General features: G+C 36.6%; 1 protein-coding gene across 9 annotated transcripts in view; it reads left to right on the top strand.

Annotated features, from left to right (window-relative positions):
• LOC5568147 (mucin-5AC) overlaps positions 1–19332 on the top strand; it is a 188699-nt gene that overhangs the window by 148971 nt on the left and 20396 nt on the right. For all 9 annotated transcript variants that reach the window (XM_021848622.1, XM_021848627.1, XM_021848624.1 and 6 more), the window contains one exon: positions 11765–12311. In XM_021848622.1, the coding sequence (XP_021704314.1) occupies positions 11765–12311 (547 nt within the window). The remainder of the gene's footprint in view (positions 1–11764; positions 12312–19332) is intronic.

The following is a 19332-nucleotide window of genomic DNA, read 5'->3' as shown; positions in this document are numbered from 1 at the left end:
GAATGTACGAATTTCAGTGCACCTCTGTAATAGTTTTGATGGAAAAATTCTTTAGGTTTCAAGACAGATTGAGAGTTTTTGATGTAATAATTGAATGATCTCTGGTAAGAAGGTGAATGAAGTTAGAAATGCTGAGGTCGGTTTCAATCTGCAAGATGTACCACTCTAAGTGCATCTATAGAATGGAACATTTCGTATGACAGTAGCATACATCAACTACCCTTCTCAAACCTCTGAGAGCAGGTTCCGTTTCCATTAGGATGGAGAACTATGACAAAAGCGAGAGCAGCTAGTTGCCACAGCATTTTGTTCCTTCCGTGTCGCAATATCTCATCAGTCCTCTCTATTACATTTAAGTCTTCAGTTCCGATGAAACCCAACCGACGTCATCTGCTTAATCAGACTAAACGCCTACACATTGGGACACAGCAGGCCACCATCACCATCGCAACTGCTACTGCTCGGAGCAGTTTTCCGCAAACGACAGCATTCACTGTTGACAAACACACCAACAACACCAATCCAAGCAGCCCTGGCGAAGTGCAAAAATTCATCCGCCCACCCGCTCCCCCTCTTCTGTGACGCCTTTGAGCTTGTTTTGCGAAAAGAAGCCACTCCACGTGAGTCGCCCATGAGTGTTGTCCTTTTGGATAACGCCCCACCGAACCCCACCCGAGCCAGTCAAGTAAACAGGTAAATAAACACGCTCCATGTGGCCACTGTTTAACTCCTACTCTCTGGCGCTCTCTCCCCAAGGCCAAAACCTCAGGTTGGGGGAGGGGGATGGCTCTGAGATAAATTACAGGGCTAGTAGCGGTCAAGTCGCAACATAACGCAGCGGAACAAAAATAACATTAATCATTATCGCTAGAGACAGCAAATCTTGCGTTGTTGAATCTGAGGACGCTCTCAGATATGTTCCAGCACGTCGCAATTTTGAGCTACAGATCGCTAAAGTTGTATAATTTATGATTTTTCTAACGTTCCCATGAAATTTGAAACTTTTAAGCGATCTAATCCATCAAGCATGCATTTTTGCTTACGTTAAAAAAAAGTTTGGAATATCTTTGTTAGCTCTTTGTTAATAGCTTTAGTGGGTTTTTTTTCTGAAAAAAGAGAACTTTAGTTACTTTCTGCTGCAAATACTGACTTTAAAGTTACCTTATCGAAAATAGGACTCTCTACCATCCCTAGCATAAAGTGTGGCACGTTGCCACCCACCGCCTACTGGCTAGCTTTTCCGAGTTCTCTGTAATCGACTCACAGCTCACTCTGATGTGGGAAAGGCTCTCACATAGCCCCGAGTAGTAATGCCGCTATGTAAAGTTGAAGTAGGTACATAGGCAGGCAGGCTACTACGACGATCAGCGTGGTTGCTGTTGCTTCGTCGACCTTCGTTCGTAAGCGATCGAGAGCATCGAAGTACACGTTTTTCTCGAGCACGCGGCCGGCTCAAAACACGACTGTGGTTTCCCCCCTTCTGGGTGGGAAGGATGGATGGGCGCAAAAGACGTTGTGTTTGGACGGAGCGAGAAAATTATACCACGCCGCAGTTGTTCCACAGTTTAGCGGGGCTGTATAAAAAGAGGTGGCCGCAATAGGAACAATGTGTTGTAAACAGAGACCGATTTGACGCGGATTACGTAAATATTATGCCCGAGTCAGGAACAGGATTTGGAGCGGAAGCTGGTTTACTATCATAGATCTATACATCGACATTCATCAATGGTAAATGCAAGTTTATGGATTGTGCGAATGTTACGTAGTATCATGTAAACTGAACTGAAAAAAAGTTTATGAATGAAATCGCTGTTGACGGAAATGGACAATAATCCGTTTCCTCTTGCGATGCGAAATTTAGGAAAACCCACGAAATTAGTTAAATCTTGTGAACTTATATGGCAATCGCAGTAAGCTGTAGATTCGAGCTGTCACCAACATGTTTTTCGCTTTTAACTTAGTAGGTGTAATATGCTCGTTTCCCAGATCCGTTTGAAACTTTTAATTGACATTCTAATACCGAACTTACAGTCAACTCTCCCTTACTGGATATTCTATATCTAACACGAAGCTATCTGTTTCAATTTTAGATGCAACTGTATCTCTCTAACTCGATATTTTCATAAAAAGTTCCAAATATCCTTCAAATGGTAATACTTATGCTGATACAGTCAAATCTTCATTAATATATATTCCGTAAGGCCTGTACTCGAAAATATTGCACAAGAGAAAAGTGTTCGCCAAAAAATTATTTTAAGCATGAGCATTAGCATGAGCATGATTGACCGCCCGCAGATGCTATTCCGTTATTGCAAGAACAGCTTTACTTACACAGGGAACCAACAGACACTACTCGGGATCAGTAGCATCCTCAATGTGTAAGTACTGGTGCTCTCATTATTATAACAAACAATAACGGCGCCGACTGCGTCTGAATGCAGGTCAATTTGGGGATGGGAGGGAAATGTTGACGTGTTACTTGCTTTATAGAAGCCGAGGAGTCCTCTGCATTTCCACAAGTAGACACTGTGAGTTTGGATATGGGAAAGGGTCTGGTAAAGGATTCGTTTTGGTAAACGATAAGCATATAATTTGAAATTAATGCGCCTAATCGGATTCGCGATATTACTCGATAAACGCATTGAACGCCGAACAAGTGTTCGCGGCCCGCCCCCACAGGAGCAAGCGTTAAGATCAAAGGATCAAACACTACTAACGCGATCCGCGATACTATTCCACCGTGGTACGCTAACGACGCGCGACATGTTTGATCCTGCCCTCGTCGCTCGCCCCCGCAAGAGCAAGCAACTAGGTCGAAGGAACAAACAATACTCAGGGTGTCCATCCATCCGGGAAATCCGGGAAAACCGGGAAAAACCCGGGAATTACAAATGGCCGGGAAAAATACGGGAAATACCCATGAATTTGGAGAAGACACCGGGAAATTATGTGTTTTGAACATAAGAATACCGGTTTTCTTCAATTCCAAATAATGGAAGAAAATTTTGACAGGGGGCTTTCAAAAGGCTGCCCGTCAACTGGTACTTTGCATAATGACTAGTTGGACTGATTTGGTAGAGAAATAGTTAACGATTTCTAGTGTTTTTTGGACCAAAATCCTTTAAAATAATCGTTGATTTCCTGGGTAGTTGTGTACATTTTTCTAAAATTTTTTACCTATTTCTTGTGAAATGTTTTATAGATTTTTGGCGGCCAATAATTGGAAAACAAAAAATCAAAGAAGATTTTATGGAACATCAATAAGATCCTTGAAACGTCTCTAGAAGGGTTACATAGGGATTCCTGTCAAGATTCTTGGTGAGATGCTTGATAGATTTCCATTTAAATTCATGACAATTTTGTTATGAGATCTTTGCAGGAATCTTAACGTGAATAAAGGCGATAATTGACAAATTTCTTCGAAAGATAACTGAACATGTTATAAGAGGATTGCCAATAAAGTTTCTAGTGGATTATATTATTATTACTTATCTTTATTTAAGTGTATTTTCGCCCAAGGCGTGTTCACCATTCTAGTAAATTCTAGAAAAGACCCTTGGCTGATATTTTCTTGAAATTCTTATTAGACTCGTAGAGATTGGCGAAGAGCAGAGCCAACACATATATAGCAAATTTCTTGGAATATTTACTAGATTCCTGGACAAATTCATCGAAAATTCCGTTTGGCAGGATTTTTGGACTTACTGATGATACTGATTCATACTGAAGCCTCTTCAGGATTACTAGTTTGACTAGTCCTAGATGTATGACAATGTTTCTTATGAGGTCCCTGATAAGATTTGTGTCGATTTCTGCAGATTTACAGTAAATTCTTCCAATCATTACCAAGTTGGAAATCCCAAAACATTTCGTGTAAAATTATTCGTGAATTCATGGTAAGTTTTTTTTATGGATAATTAAATAGCGAGATCTTTTGGGTATTCTTGGACGGGAAGTCATTGGTTAAATTCTTGCCAATTTCGATCATAGGGCTCATTCACAAATTTCATTACGCTGTGGCCTTGGTCCTCATGACCCCTTCCATTTCAGCGCCTCTCAGTCAAAGCTTATCGAAACATATCATAAAAATTTAATTATTATTTTTTTTTATTTTGAGCTACAAGAATTTATATGAAAATCATCAAAAGTATCATAAATAAATGAAACACTTTCTTAACTTTAGAACACATTAAATTACTGACTAAACTTCTGTTAGAAAACATGTATATTCCTTTTTTTATGAAAATTATCTGAGAACTTTTAAATGTTATCTGAAAGACGCTCTAAAAATTCTGAAGAAATTTACAGTTAATATGGCTATAAACAAATCTATTGAACCTACTTCATGTTTTCAGGTAGAATTTTAAAATAATTTGCCCTGAAGAACTGGAAAGAATTTAGGAGCTTTTGCCTGAAATAGGATCCGAAAGTCATAGCAACTTCTTACAAAATTAAGTATGTTTTACAAAGACATGATAGAACGGTTCTGATATAGGATACGATGGTTAAAATTCTTTCATTTAATTTTTCAGGAAATTCATAAAGAAATCAAAGAAAACTCTCTAAGATTTTAAGGGATATTTTCCAGAAGTTTCGTGTAGATTTAGTCAAGATATTCTCTAGAAGTTTTATTGTAAAATAGTTAAAAAAAATGGTCAAAGTTTTCAAAAAATACACAACATTCTGTCAGAATCACACCTATAATTATGTGAAAGACCGGTCAAGATAAAGCAAGAGCTCTGCATCCTGACCTTGATTTTGTGTGAATCTCGCCCATTGTTGTTGAAATTATGCTCAGAGCTCCGTGGACCACGCTGAGGATAATGTTAGATTACGCAGCGTAACAAAAATTACATTTTTGCGTGTCTCAAGGATTACATTATATGTCTCATGAACATGAGTTTCACCAGATCAAGATTTTTTTCATGAATCAGCCATGGACCATGTCTAACGCATAATTTCGAAGGCATCTATCTTCTGTATAAATAAAAATGGAATGGTGTTTGTATAACACGAAATGACATAAAAAAGAGCCAATGGACTTACATGACTCTTTCACTATTGTATTCTTCAAGTGCTGCTACGTGTTTGTGTTTGGAAACCTCTCCTGAACAGCTGGAAAATCAACTTAAAACTTATCTGGCACTTTGTATGGGAGTTTTACATAGCGTCTTTCAACAGCCTACTTGAATCCGGGAAGCTAGTAAAGATATAGATACATACCTTTTTTCCAAAACACTTTCGATACTCAAACTGTTTGGAGCTAGCAGTATTTTATAAATATAATCAAACATTCTATCAAAATAAGAAAATATCAAAACGCAGAAACCTTTTGTCATCTGATTTTTAATTTTTTAGGCATCCGGGAAAAATCCGGGAATTGGAAAATTGATTTTGAATGGACACCCTGAATACTCTGTTCCCCAAAATGTTATTTTAAGTCGGATTTTATTGAAACTTGCAGGGAATAAACTAATACATATGGATTATGTTTCGGCATAATTACTTTATTAAATGTCCTTTCCTTCGCTGAAAGCCCGCACCTTTCCCTTAAGACCCCTCATTACATTTTGTGCAATGGTGGAGCCAACCTTTTTGGTCATTTTCATCCATGCTTTCATCAATTCCAGCTCGTTTTTAAACACCTTGGACGATTTTCGAACTTTGACTACCAGATAACTCAAACTTTGCATTAAAATCAGAGTGTCCCGGCCTTTTTGCTCGTCCCCGCAACACGGGACAAAAATCTAAGCTTGTTCCGGGAAATCCCAGGATTTCTCAAATTTTCAATAAAACTAGTATTTTGGTTGAAATGGATGTACAAATTCAGCAATACAATGTTTATTGAATGAAACAAAAAGATGTTGTTACTTTTCAAAATATGTATTTATTATATGAAACCACCGCATAAGATTTTCTTATTCTGATAAAGTAACTTAATTAAAATCACAAATTAAATTGAGTAATTACTGGTACTTACGAATGGAAGCGTGTTTGAAAAAAATAAGTTATGATATTGATCCAATTTGCTTCAGATTTGTGAAAAGTAATCACAACATCAGAACAAAAATACGATTAAAAACCATTCAAGGTATTGTAGAATATCATGCTAAAAGTTATTTACTGAAAATTATTGACTGAAGTTTAAGTGTACTTCCGAATTTGCTTCCTCAGCCGGAAAAAAAGGATTGAAACTTTGCAACCTGACAAATAAAAATATGTGTTTCTTATTTGGTAAATTGGATGGACGGGGTTAACAAGGAATGGACACTAATTAAAACTAAATTTTGGTGAGATGCTAAAGGGATATTTCATGGTTTTTATTTATCTTCGGTTTCTTGGAAAGATTTTTGACAATTTTTTCCTGCATATTATACCAATTATCTTACAAGCGATAATTTGAAGATATCTGGCGAAAAGATGCCGAGCCGATTCAAAGGAGATCTTATGAAATATCTTTGAAAAAATCTGGAAGGTACCAAGGGATTGTCGACAAGGTTTTTCGTTAGATGATTGATATATATCTATCAAGATTCATGGCAAATTCTTGATGAGATCATTGCAGTATTCCGAGAATCTAGAATCCGAGAATCTAGGCATTAATTGACTAGATACTTTAAGGTTCTTCGGAAAATCAATAAATCAATAAATTTCAAGTAGATTTCATAAAACATCTCTGGCTGATTTTAATTTTTTTTTGGCCGATCCTAATTTTTTTTTGGTGATCTTCCTTGGGATATCTAGGTGGTTTCCTACTGAAAACCTGGGTAGAATTATTGCTATCTCTGTTTGTCGGATTCCTGGAGATACTTATTCCTGGTTAAGGTGATTATAAAACGAAGCCAAACTTTGAATTTTCAAGTGCACAAGACGAAAGAATCTGACAGCAGTTCACGTTGAAAACCAATCAAATTGCTTGCTTGCTGGTGATGACCAATGGGATACATTTTCAACGCGAAGCGCTATTCAGTTCTCAAGTCTTGTGCTCTTGAAAATTTGAGGTGTGGCTTCGTTCTATAATCACCTTAAGACATGATTGGGTTACTAGCTGAACTAATACAGTGAGAACCCGACCCAGCCCCTCGATGAATTTTAGGCTGATAAAATGGGGAACCTGACAAAATCGGGTCATTTTATTATGTTCCTGTTTTTTCAAATTTTGACGTGTTAGTAGTTCATTTAAAAATTACGCGTTAAAAAACGCGTCTTATTTCAGTGTTGAATGACGGGTCTATTTAAACTCTTGCAGATTTACCTATTGGAAAAATTCCAAAGATTCGATTCGTTGTGGTCCCTTTGATCGGCAATTTTGCTTCGTCCAGTAAGACAAATGGAATCAACCTAAGTTCCTAGTTATACATGATCGATGAATTATCTAAGAATTTCTCACAGAACACAGAAATTCCTAAAGAAGTTCATATTAAAATTCCTCTTGATTTAGAAACTCCTTCGAAATAGCATAAATAATTGCCTCAAAGCTCTTCTTGGAATTCATTTTATATAATTCAAAGAATGTTTCATACGGAGTTTTCACATAATTTTTCCTAAACATTGTTTCAAAGTCAATGTTTGGAAATGGAATGTATGTAAAAATATTTCTTACTGTTTGAAAATCAAGAAATTTTCTTTAGTTTTCATGGATTTTTTTTGCTGGGTTTTTAGCGCAGAAGTATTCATGAATTACATAACATGAAGTTGTGAATAAATCTCATAAATTATTCCTATACCTAAGGGATGATTTAATGCTTCAAAATGTTTTTGGTGAAATTCCTAGTCAAGTTCCTGAAAATCTCGTGAGATGATTCCTGTGGAAATCTTTCAATAAGCATAGAAATTGAAAAAAAAGGAGAAAGAGAAGAAAAAGAAAAAGAAGGATAATTGGATGAATTTCCAAAGAAATTTTTAAAACAGTTTTTAGAGGAATATCGAAATTATAGAAAAATAGATTTTTAATGAGCCCTAGGTAAAACTTCATCAAGAATATCCAAAGAGAGCTTCAAATAAACTTTTTTTTTAAGGAACCTTTTAAACAGTTTATTGTAGGCACAATCTCAATATGCAGCAAATTTTGAAGTTTATCTCGAGACATACTGAAGATAAAAATGGAATGAATTCAACAAGGACTAAAAGAAGATAATTATTGAAGTAATTACTTGAAAAATAAAAATATTCTATTAGAATTTTGAGTGAAGTTTGTGATCGAGTTCAAGTTCAAGCATAAAGAAATTTGAATTTAGACGAAAATCCCTTTCGGTGTACCCAGTGTGTTTCTGGAACAATTTATAAAATTATTGCTTGGAAATTTTTGAAAAAAAAGTTTCAACAGGAATCTATAGATGAATTTTTGAAATAGTATTGAGAGAAATTCTCGGAGGAATTCATGAATGAACCTTTGTCATAAACTGGGCTGTATGAATACCGTTTTTTTTTATTTTAAGCATGATTTAACTAGCGGATTGCCAAGTTGCTTAGTAACGAAACACAGTTTTATGATACTTGAGATCGCTGTACATATCTCGTTTAATATATGGCATACTAAATTGAGTTTTAATGGAAGAATTTTTAGAATCCTCTCCAGAAAACACCTTTAAATTTTGTTGAGGAATCTTTGGAGAAATTCGAGGTACAGCCAGGAACGATTTATAGAATAATTTCAGAAATAATTGGAGAAACACGTTGAAGAAATATCTGGAGGATTATGAATGATATCTCGAGTGTAATTTCTGGGGGAAATACGAGGAGTTTTATCCGATTACTTTAATGATAATATTCTGCTGACAATAAATTTTGTAGAATCTTTTTGAGTTTCCCAACAGATTTGATGAACCCTTCGAATAATTTATGGCAGATGTTTTTCAAAAGGCTGATTGTTTGGTATACTCCATAAGTTTTCCAATCTATCATTATGTAACTATTATATAAATATGAGTGCTGGATACAATCTTTTAAGAATACAAACACATGATTAATTCCCGTAATATTGGTTTTAGCATCGTCCAAAGGGGAGGAGGCATTCCCATTGCCCCCTCTGGCTATGCCCATGCGTGCATTACATTGAACATCATCATCAATTTTAATGAAAATGTGGTATAACATGGCGAAAACAATTTTTTGATAAATTTAAAACAGGCTGACAAAATCGGGTCAAAAAGCTGACAAAATCTGGGGTAGACAAAATCGGGGGCAGACAAAATCGGGGGCTGACAAAATCGGGTCAGTACTGTATTTGAACTGGATAATACTGGAGCTATGGTGAACCAACGTTCTTATGAGGTCCCTGAAGTGTCTTTGTATGGATATTTGCATATTTGAGGTGAATTCTTTATGATCTCTTTTTGGAGCCTCTTTAATAAGATCCCTAATGAATTTATGGCAATATCTTTGTTGGATGAATAAATTGTGAGATCCTTTAAGTATTGTTGGGTCAATTTTTGTTTAGTTCTTTTCAAGATTCTTGGCAAAATCTTGGATGGATTGCTGGAAGGATGATGTTTTGAATTTATGACAGTTTTTTGAAGTGAGCTTCACACAGAGATGTAATCAAAGCTTTATCTTTTGGCGAGGTATCATTTAGGCTTAAAACGCATAGTCCATCACTTTCATCCATGCTTTCTTCAATTCCAGCTCGTTTTTAAACACCTTGGACGATTTTGGCCTTCATTATAGCCCAAAATCTTTCCACCGGACGAATTTCTAGTGAATTTGGGGGGTTGTCGGTTTTTATTACAAAAAAAAAAACAAGGTTATTGTCCCTGTGCCAATCTTAAATCGATCGCGCGTAATGGCATGATGCCAGATACGGCCATAATAATGTCTCGTCTCCGTGAGACCGCAGGAAGGGCAGCAGACGTTTCTGGAGGCACTCGATGCGGTAAATTTCGGTGTTGATGGTACCCGTTGTAATGTACGGTTTACTCAGTTTACCGCATTGGCAAATGGCCTGCCAAATGAAGTATTTTTTGGCAAATTTGTCCATCTTTTCTTCCTTATATCTTCCGGAACATCTAATCGTGATTTGGCAATGTAGAACTCCAGCCCCGATATCTGCTTTGCGTCTGCCTTGATGTAGGTTTCGTCATCCACAACCACACATTTCGGTTTCGTTAACCACTCTCACTACAACTTCCTTGTGCAGGATTTGGTCGCCGTTTTTTGTTGATCACACTGGTTCGGTGCCTCCCGGACCTTGAATACACGAAACCCAGCTCGTTTCATGGTTTGTTGAATGAACCAGGTGGAACACTTGGCCTTCAGAAAAAAAAGGTTTAAGAAAGATTCGTTTTACGCTTGAAATAATCCAACACCTTCCGGGCTTTCACAGGGTCAGCTGTCTTCGATTTTCTTCCACTTCCAGCCCGCCGTTCGGACGTCTGGGACTCCTTAAAAGATTTTACCACCCGAGAGACAGTTGTATGGGTGATTCCCAGATGTCTTCCGATCCATCTCATGCTCGCAGTCGGATTGTCCATGACGGTGCGCAAAATTCTCCGTCGATTTTCTTGTTTCGATGCCATCTCAATAATCACTGAACCGATTGTTGTTTAATTTTGCTCATGTAAACAGTACACTCCAATCTAGTTATACCCAGATTTTCATCATTTTTTACCCATGGACAAATAAGTTACAGTGAAAATGGTGCATTGTTTTTTTTCGAATACAAGCCTTATTTCGATATAGAGTTAGAGAACCGTAGTAAGAGTTGGTTTTCATGGCTCTTGGATCGGCCCTTGGCGGCAGCATCGCATGCTTCGATCTCGTTTATATTTTCCATGGAAATTATTTCCCATCTAGTACACTTGGTGACAATTTATCTGCTTCATCTCCTTGAATGTTTGCTTTCCATTCTTTTTGTACAGTTAAGGTCATGGGCTTCCTTTAACTATAAACAATTTTAGCATTTGTATGTCATATGACAAACATGGAGATAATATTGTTAAGAATGCTCAACGTTCGAAACAGAAACCATCAATTATACCGATATGTACTTCAATTTAGTCTTGTTTCAGTTATCAACTTCAGACCTATTAGATATGTAAATTACAGACGATGGAATATTTTTCCGTTACTTAACTTTATGTGTACTACAAAACATCATTATCATTTGTCGTGCATCACCTATATATTGCTATGCTGTGTACCAAGTACTTGAAACATTGTTGTTGTTGAATTGGATGACGCGTACCTACCGGGTCATGAAACGACTTTTAAACTGTTGTATAAACACACCCGCCGAGATTGCACGACATTGAAACTGGATTTTAATCACCTCTCCCGGCCATGCTTGCCGGCAAACGACAGACAAGTGCCGTAGAACCGGGTAACTTTGATAGTTTGTTGGAATTTTCTTCTGATTATTTCTGGATTTGGAATGGATTTGGATTGGATTTGGATTGGATTTGGATTGGATTTGAACTGGATTTGGATTGGATTTGAAGTTACATGAAGTGTCGTACTACATAACATGGTTTTTTGCATTCATTTTGATAGGTTAACAGAAATTATGTTATTTCGTTTAGTAGACTGCTGATTCCGCACTACCAAAGTTACCCACATTATCAAAGATAACCCGTTTTACGGTACCCATTATCCGATGTGCTCACGATACCCTTCCATCGTGGCGATGTAGCACGGTGCTACGCCTCCCCCTAACTATAATCTCCACCCAGAAGCATGTGGGATTCAATTTCACATGCATGGTGGTTACACAACCAATTCAACCCTTACTGACGTGCATTTTTCCCTATCTCTCTCCGGATCTTTCCAGACGAACCCCTCGTAAACGGACATTCCACAGCACCACCGCTCGTTGTGATATCGACCAATAATAATGCCAGCCAGAAGCACCATGCCGTCTCGTCCCTCACGATTGATCTCTCGACCAAAAGCAGCAACGGAAGCAGCAGTACGGGGATTATCGGGCACCGGTTGTCCAGCACGCCGCCCTCGTCCGGGTGTTCGTCGTCCTCGTCGACCCTCACCATCTCGCCGGTGGACGATTCGCAGTCGTCGTTGAACCTGAGCGGTGGTTCCACCAGCGGTTACATCACCAGCCACAGCGCCAACAGTTCCAGCTCGCTTAACCTGAGCGGTTCCTCGCCGTTACCCATCAACGGCAGCGTGATAGCGACGACGTCCCATGGATCGAACTCGTCTCCGCTGCCGCATGATCTCGTTATTGTACAACAGCAGCAAATTGGCCATCTGGTGCAGGCCGCCGGGCAGTCACACCACGGATTGACTAGCACGGCCACTCTGCTGAACCACATCCCGACTGGTGGCCGGAGGCGGACCACCAGCTCGAACAGCAATGGGTACGTTATTCTTAGATTGAGTTGTTCTCGCTGAAACCAGGCTGCGCACATTTGATTAGGATTCCAATTTTATGCCACTATTCACTAGTACTTATTTGCTAAAACTAGAGGAGGGTCGTTTTTGTTAACTCAAATTGGTAGACCCCTTGTACGCTGTCTAGCTCAGGGTTGTAGTGAATTGTCTTTTTCTCGAGACCATTCTTCACATAATTTCGGTAATAATTGTTATTTCAAAAACACTAATTTTCACTCGTTTCACTGAAACACGTTTATTTTCTTCAAATCAGACCAACAAACTGACTCCTGCTTTTCTTACTCAGAAACGACTGCCTACTACGATCAGAACTAGTATCATTCCTTCAAATTTGAATTATATCTTATTCCTTGCCTTTCACTATCCCTACATTCACCTCTTCCTCTACTCTTAGTTATAAACAAATCTATTTAGTTAGATATTACAAATTTATTTCTTGCTGTTCAGTTGCTTCCTTTTTTCAGTTGAATCTTCGATTTCAAGTTTCATCATTCTTATGCAAACATCATCTGTTCCAATATTTTTCCAAGATTTTCCATTGAGTTTTATTTCCACGACGCTTATAGGTGAAGATGTCATCAACAAATGGGTCTGTCTACTCCTTGGCAAATAGAGGAACCACTCCTTTAAGTTGTAACGTTTCCTACAGATGAAATTAGAGCGTTTTCATACCTTATTTGGTTTTTATACACCTAGAAGACATCGCTAAAATAGTTATTATATAGACATGGTGCAACTTTACGTTTTCTTGGTTTTATTGTTAATCACTAGCAATTCACGCTATGTTTTCTCCGTCCAGTGCTCCTTTTAAGCAGCTAATCATAACTGAAATATTGTCCTCAAACCTAAGTTTATATCAATCTTAGATATCTTAGATATCGACCTGCATAAAATTGAGATAAAATTATGAACATTTCTTTGTATATTTTACTCCTGATCATTCTCATTCATTTCTATATATTATTTCTAAATATATCTTTGTTTTCATAATGCTATATGGTATTATTTAAAAAAAAAAAAAAAAAAAAAAATATATATATATATATATATATATATATATATATATATATATATATATATATATATATATATATATATATATATATATATATATATATATATATATATATATATATATATATATATATATATATATATATATATATATATATATATATATATATATATATATATATATATCAAAATCTTTCGAATTTTCTAAGTTTCAAATTTAGAACTTAAAAGGCTAAAATCCTTAAAATTGTTAAATGCTACTAATAGAATTTCACAGGCTTAGAACATCAAAAAGAAAATGAGAGATCCAAATATTTGAATTTTATAATAGCACAATACACTTTACTTGTAATAACTCTAAATTATTGTTTATGTCTTTGTTTTTCTCAAAACGCATTTTTTGGATTGAGTTTTTCAAATTCTGAACCTCAAAGAGAACATAAGCGATCAACACTATTTGACTTTAGAAATGATTAAACACACTTTAGATATTCTTACTCTACTTAATCGTCCATTTTTTTTTTTTTGTTCTCAAAAAAACTACTTCAAAATTATTTGATTTTATGAGTTGCTAACACTTTGCATGTAACTCTACTTGATTGGAAAGTTTTTTTTTTCAAATGCATCTTCGAACGGAGTTTTTCAGGCTTCTTCTTCTTTTTTCTGGCGTTACGTCCCAACTGGGACAAAGCCTTCTTCTCAGATTAGTGTTCTTATGAGCACTTCCACAGTTATTAACTGAGAGCTTTCTTTGCGATTGATCATTTTTGCATTCGTATATCGTGTGGCAGCTACGAAGATACTCTATGACCTGGGAATCGAGAAAATTTCCTTTACGAAAAGATCCTCGACCAGCGGGATTCGAACCCACGACCCTCAGCATGGTCATGCTGAATAGTTGCGCGTTTACCGCTACGGCTATCTGGCTCTATACATTAAAGAGAACATAAGAGATAAAAATTATTTGAATTTTTATCTACCTAAATATTCTTTCCATTTTCTAACTCTACTTCTTCGTCTAAATTGTTTTCAAAATGTATCTTCGGATAAGTGTCAGGTTTTGAACATCAAAGAAAGCATAAGTGCTCAAAATTATTTGGATTATAAAATGGCTTAATATTCTTCACATGTTCTACCTCCACTTCATCGTCTACCTTTGTTCTTAAAATGCTTTTTCGGATAATATTCCGAGCTCAGAACATCAGAGAAAGCATTACAGATCAAAATTATTTGTTTTTTTTTTTTTAATAACTAAAATACTTAATATATTATAACTCTACTTCATCATGCTAGCTCCGATAGAATTTTCCAGGCTCAGAACAGCAAACTGAACACCAGAGATCAACATTATATAATTTTTTGAATGGCTAAGCACACTTTTAACTCTACTCTATTGTTTATATTTGTTTTCAAAATACAACTTTGTATGTAGTTTTTTAAGCTCCGAACATCAAAGAGAATGTAAGAGATAAAAAATATTTGAATTTGTCAATGGCTAAATACACTTTCCATGTTCCAACTCTACTTCATCGTCTATATTTGTTTTCATAATGCTTCTTCGGATATTTTTGCAGGATCAGAACTTCGAAGAAAGCACAAGAATTTGAAACTATTTTTTTAATGGCTAAATGCACTTTATATATTCTAACTCTAATGCATTGTCTATCTTTGTTAAAAAATTCTCCTTTGAATAGAGTTTTTCAGGCTCATAACATCACACTGAACATCAGAGATCAATGTTATTTACAATTTTAATTGGCTAAACACGCTATACATGTTTTAACTCTACTTCATTGATTATATTTGTTCTCAAAATGCGTCTTTGGATAAAGTTTTGAAGGCTTAGATCATCAAAGAGAATATAAAAGATAAACATTTTTAGTATGCTTATATTACTAAATACACTTTACATGTTATAACTCTATTTCAACGTCCATCTTTGTTCAGAACATCAGAGTGAATATAAGATATCAAAATTACTTCAGTTTTTTTAAACGGCTATACTATTCACATGTTCTAACTTTACTTCATCGTCTACCTTTGTTCTCAACATGCTTCTTTGACGTTTGAGACTTAGATTATCAGTTACCTTTATTACCTACCCTCAGGGGATTCACTTTTTTTAGACTACCCTCTCAGGGGACTCGCTTCTTTTTAGATACCCTCTCAGGGAACTTGTTTTTTTTTTTATTAACTATTCTCTCGGGAGACTTTAACTTTTTATTGGATGCCCTCTCAGGGTACACACTTTTTGTAGACTACCCGCTTTTTATTTCCTACCCTCTCAGGGGACTTGCTTTTTGTTAGACATCCTCTCAGGGGACTCGTTTTTTATTACTTAGCCTCTCAGGGGACTAAATTTTTATTGGATACCATCTCAAGGGACTCACTTTTTTATACTCTCTCAGGGGACTCATTTTTTTACTTTCCCTCTCAGTAAACTCACTAGTGGACTACTCTTTCAGGGAACTAACTGTTTTATTGGATACCCTCTCAGGGAACTCGCCTTTTATTACCTACCCCTTCAGGGGACAACACTTTTTGTAGACTACCGTCTCAGGGGACTCGCTTTTTATTAGATACCCTCTCAGGGGACTTGTTTTTTATTATCTACCCTCTCAGGGGACTTGCTTTTTGTTAGATACCCTCTCAGGGGACTCGTTTTTCTATTGGATACCCTCTCAGGGGACTAACTTTTTATTGGATACCCTCTCAGGGGACTCACTTTTTTTACTTACCCTCTCAGGGGACAAACTTTTTGTAGACTACCCTCTCATGGGACTTGCGTTTTATTAGATACCCTCTCAGGGGACTTGTTTTTTATTATCTACCCTCTCAGGGGACTTGCTTTTTGTTAGACATCCTCTCAGAGGACTCGTTTTTTATTACTTAGCCTCTCAGGGGATTAAATTTTTATTGGATACCATCTCAAGGGACTCACTTTTTTATACTCTCTCAGGGGACTCATTTTTTTACTTTCCCTCTCAGTGGACTCACTAGTGGACTACTCTTTCAGGGAACTAACTGTTTTATTGGATACCCTCTCAGGGAACTCGCCTTTTATTACCTACCCCTTCAGGGGACAACACTTTTTGTAGACTACCGTCTCAGGGGACTTGCTTTTTATTAGATACCCTCTCAGGGGACTTGTTTTTTTATTACCTACCCTCTCAGGGGACTTGCGTTTTGTTAGATACCCTCTCAGGGGACTGGTTTTTTTATTGGATACCCTCTCAGGGGACTCACTTTTTGTAGACTACCCTCTCAGGGGACTCGCTTTTTATTAGATACCCTCTCAGGGGACTTGTTTTTTATTATCTACCCTCTCAGGGGACTTGCTTTTTGTTAGATACCCTCTCAGGGGACTCGTTTTTCTATTGGATACCCTCTCAGAGGACTAACTTTTTATTGGATACCCTCTCAGGGGACTCACTTTTTTTTACTTACCCTCTCAGGGGACACACTTTTTGTAGACTACCCTCTCAGGGGACTTGCTTTTTATTAGATACCCTCTCAGGGGACTTGTTTTTTTATTACCTACCCTCTCAGGGGACTTGCGTTTTATTAGATACCCTCTCAGGGGACACACTTTTTATAGACTACCCTCTCAGGGGACTCACTTTTTGTTGACTACTTTCTCAGGGGACTCGTTTTTATATTACCTATTCTCTCATGGGACTCGCAAAAAAATCTGAAATTTTATTCAACCTGGATAAAAAACCTGTAATTCTCAAAGAATTTCAGCTACACTAAGGGAAATCATTTTGAAGCTGTAATTCATGATTGAACATGTTCACAACACTGATGTAAATTTTGAAGCTTTTGTTTTCCTGTGCTTGAACGGTGTCATGGATTGCAGTTGCACTGGTTTTGTGTTCTATGGACCTATGCACAAGCCATTTGAAGTTTATTTGGAAATTACTATGGAAAAGGCCATCCCTTTGCGTTCAGTCCTCTATCTGCTCGTCATAATATTTGATAGAAAAATGATCAAACTTTTTCTTAAGTGAAATCTTCCCAGCTATAACTTTGCAGAAGACCACATTTTGATCGAATATCTCAATAGCTAATATGCTGCGATGAGCATTGAATCACTTTCAGAGCAACACTGTTGTTTTGCAGTAGAACATACCTAATAGCATGGATTACTTTGATCTATTCTCTCAGCCAGGGGCTCCAATGTTGCCTACCGAACAGTTGGTGGAGCATGCTACCCACGCCCATGGCACGGGACGACTTTTAGCGTAGTCAACATCTCCATGTGTTTACTCATTTTCGAGTAATTTGAAACGAGAGTGCAATCAGAATGCGAAGTTTTGTTTAATGTTTATGATTCATAATCGAGCAAGTGTCGCAATCAAATCACTGATTGCTTGCTTGGAGGCTTGCAGGATGCCTTTCAATGTTTGCTCTCCATCCAAAACCATCGAAATGTTGAATGTGCTTCAACTTTTTGGCACATTATTAGCTGATTTAACAATATCAAAAATTGATAATCAAACCATAGCAAACAATTAAACAAAACAATGGTCTTTATTTTCACAGTACTGACAGTGGGCGATATTCACTTATCGCCCGGGACATCCTGGCTACGAAGAACACTGTGTATCGATATAAGGTTGTCATGGGCCTGATGCTACCTGTTAACCCACTTTATAATGATGAATAGCAATTTATCCTAACGTCCTATCAAAGTGCGGTCTTCGGCAAAGTTTTAACTGGGAAAATTTCACTTTGGGACAGTTTGTAAACTTTTCCTCGGAATAAGGACTGTTCATTTTATAAAGTGAACACTTTGGGCATGATGTATCTTTTCAATTAATCAATGAAATTTCAATAGGTTTTCTGTACATCGTTCGACTAGTATTGTACAATGTTATAATAATAAAATATTCTCCAAAATAATTTAATTGCACACGAATATGGAACAACGTTTTGAAAGGTCGATTTTTTCACCTTATCAAAATGTTAGAAATTGGCTGGAAAATTCGACAATCTATATTTTTTATTTTCAAAAAAGGCTTGTTCTTCGATAACAACATCAATCAGAAGCCTAATGGAAAAAATCAAGTTATTTGTTGTGCAACAATTTTACAGATGTAATAAAATCATTATTCCCCGATATTTTTGGAGAAAAATATTTAAAATTTGAAGGGAACTGATATGATTAGTTTTTTTTTTTGGTTTGAAGTACGTTCTGACGGAAGTGCTAATATAGTATTAATATTAAAAATAACTTACGCCTTCGTAGAGTTACTTAATTACACACAAATATCTACTGACCCAATAGCTACTCACTGGGTCTTGTGTTTTTAATATAAAGAAGTATTGTAACAAATGAGAATAACCGCTCTACCAGCAGCTTCATTTTTTTACCGCAAAACAAATATTCAATTCGCGATAACTTTTTCATTTCGATATTTTTGCACCTATTTTTCACAATTTCTCAAAAAATAACTCTTCTAGTTCAAGAATCCGTGTCGATCATTGGTGATCTTGTTTTTAAGATATTACGATGTAATTATGTTATCCGTATCTTTTGTGGTTATGTTATCTTTTGTGAGATTCTCACAATTTAGATGGGAACAAAAGTTGACAATTTTTCGGAAAATTCAAAAACCAAATTAGGATGAAAGCACCGGTTTTTGCCATAGCTCCAATTGTGGCGACAGTGGACAGTGGACACTGATTTTCACAGAAAATTATCATGAAATATTTCGTGTATATTACACATTAGGAAGGCATATCCATACCTTTGTCCAAAATGATCCAAAAACTAAAAGAAAACAATTATTTTTATTATAGTTTTAAATTCTATACACCTAAATTGGCCAGAGTCTTTCTAATTTGGCTACTCTCACAAGAACTCAATGTGATTGGTCACTTTAGGAACCGAAGTTAAGCGTGAGGCTGAAACTGGTTCTGGTGGCCTATATTAACCAACGTGATTCTTAATGCAAACATAAAGTTCAT

The sequence above is a fragment of the Aedes aegypti genome, chromosome 3 (assembly GCF_002204515.2).
Source record: "Aedes aegypti strain LVP_AGWG chromosome 3, AaegL5.0 Primary Assembly, whole genome shotgun sequence".
Taxonomy (NCBI): Eukaryota; Metazoa; Arthropoda; class Insecta; order Diptera; family Culicidae; genus Aedes; species Aedes aegypti.
Note: the sequence above shows the minus strand (reverse complement) of the source record. Positions and strands in the feature narration are given on the sequence as shown.